General features: G+C 51.6%; 1 protein-coding gene across 1 annotated transcript in view; it reads right to left on the reverse strand.

Annotated features, from left to right (window-relative positions):
- SPNS3 (SPNS lysolipid transporter 3, sphingosine-1-phosphate (putative)) overlaps positions 1 to 8,636 on the reverse strand; it is a 64,697-nt gene extending 56,061 nt beyond the window's left edge. Inside the window, exons 1-3 of the mRNA XM_027767168.1 lie at positions 8,549 to 8,636; positions 8,164 to 8,403; positions 3,484 to 3,549 (exon numbers count right to left, since the gene is read on the reverse strand). Of these exons, the coding sequence (XP_027622969.1) occupies positions 3,484 to 3,549; positions 8,164 to 8,403; positions 8,549 to 8,636 (394 nt within the window). The remainder of the gene's footprint in view (positions 1 to 3,483; positions 3,550 to 8,163; positions 8,404 to 8,548) is intronic.
- Positions 8,637 to 9,264: the final 628 nt, after the last annotated feature.

Genomic DNA, 9,264 nt, shown 5'->3' on the forward strand with positions numbered 1-9,264 from the left:
GGTGATTTCTCGCTTTCTGTCTCTCTGTCTCTCTCTCTGTCTGTCTGGCGAGCACAAGCACCCTATAGCGAAAATCTCTCCAAAAAAAATAAATTAAAAAAATTAAAAAATATATAAACATTAATGAACTAACTAGTCCAGTAGCTTCTCTGTTCCATGGGAAGCCAAAGGGACCTCCCCCAACTTCCCACTTGACTTTTTTTCAGAGGTTTTTGCCTTCAGTTTGTGCTATCCAGAGAGAAAGAGACAGACAGAGACAGAGAGTGAGAGGGAAAGTGAGAAACCACCCTCTGGGGGTGGCTATACCACAGTCCCTTCTCTTCCATCCTCCTGGGATCTTGGGCATGCACACACACGTGCCCAGCATGAGTTTCAAGTCATTAGGTCTGGGTTTTGAACCGTGGTAGGCTATGTGAGAGTCCAGCAACGTAACCACTTCGCCATCTGCTTGCCCTCCCCCACTCAAACCTTAACCAAGCTCTCTCTCCAACATCTTGGTCCTCTCTGAAGCCCGTGGACAGACAACAGCAGTCTGGGGACCACTGCATGGCACCCTAAAACAGTAAAGAGACTCACCTGAGACAAGACGAGCCCCCAAGTCTCCAAGCTCACTGTCCTGTCTGTGCACCTTTGGGGCTGCTTCTGTAACAGGGAGTTTTCCCTTCATCTACTCACAAGCACGCACCCTTCTCCCTCCACAGCACTCACAAACCGAGCCCCGATCACCAGGCTAAGAAACGGCTAGGGGAAACTGACAGTAAAGCCACATGGGAAGGTTTCCGGTTCAGGTCCAGAGATAGCTGTGAGGACACCAGGCACATGCATGCCCATGACCTGGGGCTGACTGAAGGTTGGGAGCGGATCACCCTCAAATGGATCAAGACCCTCTTAAGGATGCTCTCGCTCTCTCCCTCCACAGAAAAAATAAATAAAAATTTAAAAATATTTTGGCATAGAACTGATCTTAAAAAAAAAAAAAAGATGTTGGCTTCAATTTTTTTCATTGATGGGGTAGGGAGACATTGGTTAATGGGTACACAGCTACAGTTAAATGAGTAGGTTCCGGAGTGCCACTGCACAGCACAGAAACTATAGTTAACGGGAGTGTCTCGCATATTTCAAAACAGCTGAGAGAGAGGATTTTACGTGTTCTCATCACGAAGAAATGATGAGTATTTAAAGTGCTGGATGTGCTAATTAGTCCCATTTGATTACTCCGCAGTATACACACGTATCAAAACATCGCATTGTACCCTATAAATATACACAAAATAAAATAAAATAAAATAAAATGAACCAGCCCCATGGCCTGGTGGTTAAGGAAACCTGATCCCAAATGGTCAACTGCAGTGCAAAGCCAGCTCCAAATGTTTGAAAAACACACCAGGCATGTTTGTGTGTGTGTCCAAAATCCAACATGTTAGAGAAATAGAGGAAAAGGAATTGTGGTCTGACCACACCCCCCTGTGCGGGGTGTCCTTTTTCCCTCTCCCTTCCCCTCTTTCTCTCTCTGCCTCATTCTCACCCTCCAGCAATTAACAATAAGTAAATAAAATAAAATGAAACTGGGGCTGGCAGATGATACGGTGGTTAAGGCGTTGAACTTCCACATGGCCAACTGTGGTTCAAATCCCAGACCTGGCGGCTTGCTTTCTCACTTTCCCTTTCTCTCTCTCTCAGTCTCTCTTTGATCAAATTAAATAACAATAATAACAACCAATGGAATTAAATAAATAAATAATTCTTCTTAAATAAATGAATACATAAAATGAAACTTAAATGTGTTGACACCTGGGGCCAGCCAGTGGCGTGGTGGGTAAAGGCACTGAACTCCTACATAGCTGACCACGGTTCAAGTCCTGAACCTGGTGGCTTGCTTGCTTTTTCCCATTCCCTCTCTCTCTCTGTTTGATCAAACTGAAAACAATAATAATAATATCAGTAATAGAGTTAAATAAAATAATTATTTGAAAAAAATGTGTTGGCACCCATCTCTACAATCACTGTCTCGCATCTGAATTCTAATTTGTAGATAAGTAATAGTGGGGCAACTAGATGAGACCTGGCTTCTTGCCATGGGTTTGTGGCCTGAAGGAAATATCCCCAGTGCTTTTTTCTGTATTCATGATAGAGCATGTGCACGTGCACAGGAGAGTGAGAGAGAGAGAGGCCCTCACCCAGATCTGGTCGTGCCCCAGCCCCTTCCTCCCGCTCCAGCCCACTGCATCTGGGGCCCTCACATGCGTGCCTGGAGTCCTGGAGTGTTCAAGCCGACCAGGCTGGGGCTTCAAACCACAGTGGCCACGTGGAGCTGACTGTCTTGAGCTCCACATCACTGCTGCGCCATGGAGCCAGCACCCCAGCTGTCTCTGCTGATGCTCTCCCTGCTGTGCTCCCACGGTCCCCCCAGTAGAAGCCAAACACCCACCAAGGTCCCTCTGTTTGGTGCCCAGGAGGGTTTTACACCACGGAGCAGTACATCCAGGATAGGGAGAAGACTCTCTGTTTAAAATGGTAGACAGGGGATGGTAAAGGGAGAGGTGGGGGTCATCCAGGTGGTGTAGTGGTTAAGTTGGCTGGGTCCCACATGGCTGACTGGGCAGTTCGAGGCCCAGACCCAGCAGCATGAAAATCACACTGGGCACGTGTGCATGAGTGCCCAAAATCCTGAGAAGAGAGTGGAAGAGAAGGGGCTGCAGGGTGGCCATCTCTCAGGTGCTGGTGGTGGGGCTTTCTCACTCATTCTTTCCCTGTTGCTCTTCAGAGAGTGCCCTACAGCAAACTTTAAAAAGGGGGGAGTGAGGACCAGCAGTTAGCGTAATGGTTATGTTGCTGGACTCCCTTGTAGTTGACCGCGGTTCAAGTCCCGGACCCGGTGGCTTAAACTCATGCCAGGTGTATATGTGTGTGTGTGCCCAAGATCCCAAGAGGAGACTGGAGGAGAAGGGATTGCAGCATGGCTGTCCCCCCTGGGGAGCCATTTCTCACTTTCTGTCTCCCTGTCTCTCTCTGTCTTTCTGCCAAGTGCACATGCCCTATAGCAAAAACCTCTCAAAAGGGTGGGGGAGAGAAAAGGGAGGACCACAGGCCAATTGCGGGCTCATTCTCAGGTGGGCTCATCTTGGGAAAGAAGCATGAACCACCTCAAGGATCTGGAAGTGGAGCTCTCCAAACTCTCTGTGCTCCTGTATCTCCTGGAAGTGTTGGTGTACCCAAGGAAAGCTGTACCCCAGTTGGACAGCCATGTCTCAAGGTTCTGAGAAGGGAGAGGGCTGCAGCAAAGAACCAGCGTGTGCCAGTTACAGGCAGTGTGTGTGCGCATACACGTATCGTGTGTTGTGACCACGTGGGTGCACGTGAGAGCGTGTGGATGTGTGTGCCCGCATCCAGGCATCCACGGGAGAAAAGCGAATGCCTCGTGGCACCAACCGCGCCCCCAGCATGAGCCCAGGTCCCAGCTCCAGGCGGGGATTCACACCTTACCTGTCTGGAGCAAGCCAGCACTGCTGTCGCTGATACAATAAAACTTCTGTACATCCAGCAGCACTCCTGCGGGCGGAGGGACCACACGTGACGTAGGAGAAGCGGCTACTCCACAGAAGGCACGCAGAAGCTCCCAGGCAGGGCCCCACACAACACTCACGCCTAGAGAGCCCCACATCCACACCTCCAAGACCTGCCAGCAGGCCAATGACGATCAGAGGATCAGGGAAGCCAAGAGACTTTTGTGGAGGCATTTAATTTGGGCCCAGTTGCCACAGCATCAGGCAGGCAGACCTGTACGCCTTTCTCCCCCTATGACTACTATTCTCACTAACGGCAGGGCACATGCAAGAGTGAGGGCGCGAAAAACCCTCCCTGAGGCCTGGTCACATCACAGTGCTTTCCCTCCAGTCCTCCAGCCCGCCAGGATCCAGGCGTGCAGGCACACACCTGGCAGGCTCTCGGGCCAACCAGGCCAGGGACTCCAACAGCTGTCAACATGTGGCTTCCAGCCCCACAGCCTGGGCCACTGCCAGCTGTGTGCCACAGGAGCCGGGGCCCCCTTTCCTATATTTTTATCCCACAAAGACACACCCATTGAAAAGGGGAAAAAAAATAGAAACCAGCAGGTGGTGTGGTGATTGGGGTGCTAGACTCCCACATGGCCGACTGTGGTTCAAGTCCCGAACCTGGCAGCTTGCTTTCTCACTTTCTCTCTCTCTCTGGTCAGATTTAAAATAATGGTAATAAATAAAATTAAGTAGGGACCAGCAATTGGCATAATGGCTATGTTGCTGAACTCTCATGTAGTTGACCGCAGTTCAAGTCCCGGACCTGATGGTTTAAACTCACGCCAGGTATGTGTGCATGTGTGCCCACGATCCCAATAGGTGAGTGGAGGAGAAGGGATTGTGGCGTGTCCATCCCCACCGTGGGGTGACTTCTCACTTTCTGTCTCTCTGTCTTTCTGTCTTTCTGACGAGCGCACATGCCCTATAGCAAAAGACCTCTCAAAAAAAAAAAAATAAAAATTGTGGAGCCAACAGGCGGTGTAGTGGTTGGGGTGCTGGACTCCCACAGAGCTGACTGCAGTTTGAGTCCTGGACCCAGAGGCTTGAAACTTACACCAGGCTTGTGTGAGTGCATGCGTGCCCAAAATCTCAAGAGGAAATGGAGAAGGGATTGTGGCGTGGCCATCCCCCTGGGGGGTGATTTCTCGCTTTCTGTCTCTCTGTCTCTCTCTGTCCCTCTGGCGAACACACGTATCCTAAAGCAAAAATCTCTCTAAAGAAAAAAAAAATTATTTCTGCAATCATATTCATCTTCCATGTTTAGGAATGAGGGCTTGTCCCCTGGTTTTGTCTCCCCCGAGGCTCCTTTCAGCCCTGTGGCACGCTGAGGGTAACCCAGCACGCTTTTACCTGTAACCTATCACCCTGGCCTCCCGCAGAGCTGTTTCCTACAAGGTAATCCCATCTGTCAACCCAACAGGCCCACTGCTGGGTGTGTTTCATGTCTGCAGGCGCCAACACCCCAACAACCACAACTGCTCTCTCACACCTGCAGAGGAAGTCCCAATGAGGTAGGGACCCCGAGCAGGCAGGAGGCAGGATCAGTCGGCCAGGTGACCTGGGACAAGTGGCAGGGAGAGCAGGCAACCCGTTTCCAGGGCTCAAAGACCCTTGTGCTGTTTGGCTCCCCTCGACTTCCGGCCGGCGGACCCTCCTCTCACCGCAGTGCGCACTCCAGCTCAGGCCTCCTCAGTCTTGGCCTGATCCACCACAAAAGCCTCTGACCCAATTTCCCGGACTCATCTTGCCTCCATCGGGGCCTTAGGACTTATATTTCCCCCTTGACGTTTTTTCTGTGGCTCTGCATGGCCCAGGGCAGGAAGTCCAGGCTCTCAGCATAGCACCCAAGAAGCTCGCAATCTGGTCCTAAACCCACTTGCATTTGTTGTTTGTTTAATTTGCTATAGGGCACGTGCACTTGTCAGAGAGAGAGAGAGAGAGAGCGAGAGAGCGAAACGACCACTCAGAGGGACGGCCATGCTGCAATCCATTCTCCTCCCGGGATTTCAGGCATGCACGCACAGGGAGTTGGCACTTTTTATTTTTTATTATTTTTTTTTAAAGAGATTTTCGCTATAGGGTGCGTGCGCTCGCCAGACAGACAGAGAGAGACATGGAGACAGAAAGCGAGAAATCACCCCCCAGGGGGGATGGTCACGCCACAATCCCCTCTCCTCCATTCTCCTCTCGGGATCTTGGGCACGCACGCACACGCGTCCGGCGTGAGTTTTAAGCCACTGGGTCTGGGACACGAACCGTGGTCGACTACGTGGGAGTCCAGTGACATAGCCATTATGCTAACTGCTGGTCCCCGCTGGCACATTTTTCAAGCTGCCGGCTCTGGGGCTTGAACTGTGCAGTCAGCCACGTGGGATCCAGTCACCTTACCCACCATAACATCAGCTGACCCCTAAACCCCCTTTTGGAACTTTGTGCTCTCCTGATCTGAGCGTGCACTTCCACCCTGCGCGTCTGACTCACCTGACCCTCTCAGAGTGCCCTCCTCTCCCCACTCAGTCTTGAATGAATAAGCGATGATAAGGTAAATGAGGGCCAGCCCAGAGCATGGTGGTTAAGGTGGCCTAACACACCCACTGTGTGCTGGAGAAACACAGCAGGCACATATGCACAGGTGCCCAAAACCCCTACAGGACAGAGAGATGGAGGAGAAGGGATTTTGGCATGGCCATCCCCCATGAGAGATGCTTTCTTACTTTCCGTGTCTCTCTCTCTCTCTCTCTCTCTCTCTCTCCCTCTGGCGAGTACATGCACCCTCTGACATTTTTTCTTTTTTTAAAGAAGAAGGAAAGAAAAGAGAACTGAAAAGGGGTGGGACGGTGGAATAGCAGCCAAAGGTGATCCTTCATGGGGCCAGCGGGCGGCGTGGTGGTTAGGGCGCTGAACTTCCACATGGCCAACTGCAATTTGAGTCCTGCTCTGACAGTTTGCTTGCTCTCTCTCTCTCTCTCTCTTTCTCTGTTCCTCTCTGGTCAAATTAAAAATAAATGAATAAATAAATAGAGTTAAAACAATAAAAGAAAAGGTCATGCTTTCTGAGCCGATCCACTTGGGAAGGGTCTGGGCTTCTGTCTAGAGACCTCCTTGAGCACGCCAGGCACACACATGCCCATGATCCGGAGCTGGGGCTGGGGCTGGATCTCAGCATCAAGACCTTGTTGATGGGACCAACAGGTGGTGTAGTGCTTAAGGCGCCGGAATCTCAAAGAACTGAATGTGGTTCAAGTCCTGGACCCAGCAACTTGAAAATCACACTGGGAGCATGTGTATGTGTGCCCCAAACTCCAAGAGGAAAATGGAGAAGAGATTGCAGCATAGCCATCCGTCCTGGGGGGTGATTTCTCACTTTCTTTCTCTCTCTCTCTGGTGAGCACACATGCCCTACAGCAAAAGCCTTACGGGGGTAGTGTCTCTTAAAATTTTCTCTCCATCTCTGCTACATTTATACCATACTGCAATCCATTCTCCTCCTGGAATATTGGGTATGCAAGCACATGTGCCAGGACTCAAAACATGGTCAGCTACAAGGGAGTCAAGCAATATAACTGCTACACCATTTGCTGGTCCTATTCAACCATTTCTTTTTTTTTTAGTATCTATCCAGGGCCAACCAGGTGGCATGGTAGTTAAGGCAGCTGGATCCCACATGGCCAATCACATGGTTCAAGATCTAGACCTGATAGCTTAAGAAGCTCACTGGGTACTTATTCATACATGCCCAATATCCCAAGAGGAGAATGGAGGAGAAGGGCATGAGGAATGGTCATCACATCTGAGAGGTGCTTTCCCATTTTCTCTCTATATCTCTGTCTCTCTTTGGGGTGTGTATGTGCCCTATAGCAAACAAACAAAAAGACATATCCATATAGCCATATTTACATATATGAAGTCTTCAAAAAGTTGATGGAGGGACCAGCAGGTAGCATGGTGGTTAAGGGGGCTGAACTCCCATGTGGCCAACTGTGGTTCGAGTCCCGGATCTCACAGCTTGCTTTCTCACTCTGTCCCTCCCTGGTCAAATTAAAAATAAATAAAGTTAACTAAAATAATTATTTTTAAAAATAGAGAAAAGAAAGCTGAATCTTGAATGAATGATGAGTAAATGAGTGACAAGAGAAAGCAGAGTGAAGCCCAGTCAGTCTTGAATGATTGAATGAATAGTGGGAAGAGAGAAGCAGGGTGAGCCTTGGGGCCTACAAGCAGGAAGGTGCCATACGCAAGGTCAGCCTCTGTCCCCGAAACCGTCAGCCAGGGCCTGGGCACCACGGTCCTTCCCAGCAATCCCCCCCACCCCCGACCTCCAGGGCTTAGCCTGGAAGGCCCAGCCCCCTCACTGTCCTCACCCGCACACTCCTCACCTCTGACCCCACTGTGGCCCAGTCATCCCTGACGTCCACCCTACCCCCACACTCACTGTGCCCCCTCTTAGTTTGGGGCTGGTTTGGGAACTTCCATCAGCCCTTCCTGCCTTTAGCCATGGCTGGAAACCGCTCCAGAGGGGAGAATTCCAGAGATGTGTCCGAGAGAAGAAAGGGGGCTGGGTGGACAGCCATCATGGCCACGGGGGCTGCTGGGACGCTGCCCCCCTCACCTGCGATGATGAACCAGTTCATGTAATTGAGGAGGTTGATGTAGCAGAGGACTGTGGCCGCCACGACAGCTCTCCAGCGGGGCAGGCTCCAGGCAACAGGCATGGGTGAAGCGGGACACGGACCGAAGCGCCTGTCTAGCCCCGGGGACTGGCCCTGCGTCTCTTGTGGACCAGGCTCAGGGCACTCCAGCGACATTCCCCCCAGGTGCACCAGCCTGCAGCTCCTGTCCCCAGATGGTGCTGGGCCCAGTCATTTCCTATGGGCCAGCACCAAGTCACTTCCTGTGGGCCCCCAGCTTCAACCTCAAAGCAGCTGCCTTAACTGTTAGGCATCTTATCGCAGGTTACTGCCGAGCCCACCGCAGCCTCACCAGTGAAATTTCACCATCCTCAGCCTCCGTGGCCTGGGGCTGGGGAAGAGGGCGCCCAGGCACCCCACCCTGAGTGACCGGCAGCTCTGCGGTCCCCTCCATCTAGCGAGGACAGAAACAACTCGCAGCGAGGCAGTCTGGCTGTCCACGCAAGGGGTGGGCTGCAAGCCAGGACTCGAACCCAGGTCGCAGCACGGAGGCGGAGTGTCGGCCAGGAGAAACTGGAATGTAAGGGGAGGCTGGCCTGCTCGGGGACTCCGTCCTCCCTGGGGTGACACGACCTCCGCAGGGGCAGCCTACATGAGGACAGCCATGGCTCATCAGTGAGTGCTAAGCCTGGGTGGAGATTCTCGCTGAGGAGCAGGATATGGCACGGATTTGAAGTGTCTCTTGACTGGGACCAGCAGGTGGCATAATGGTACATTGCTGGACTCACATGTGGTTGACTGCGGGTCGAGTCCGGGACCCAGAGGCTTATCACTCACACCAAATGTGTGTGCGTGCATGCCCAAGATCCCAAGAGGAGAATGGAGGGGAAGGGATTCCGTCCCTCTGGGGGGGCGATTCCTCACTTTCTGTCTCTCTGTCTCTACAGAGAGTGCACACACCCTATACACAAAATCCTACAAAAAAAAAAAAAAAAGTGTCTCTTGACAGATTATTTACTAACAGCATGGGGAAAAGAGTAACTGTAGGGCCAGCGGGTGGCTGTGGTGGTGAAGGTGTCCTG

The sequence above is a fragment of the Tupaia chinensis genome, unplaced genomic scaffold (genome assembly GCF_000334495.1).
Source record: "Tupaia chinensis unplaced genomic scaffold, TupChi_1.0 Scaffold143973_1, whole genome shotgun sequence".
Lineage (NCBI taxonomy): Eukaryota > Metazoa > Chordata > Mammalia > Scandentia > Tupaiidae > Tupaia > Tupaia belangeri.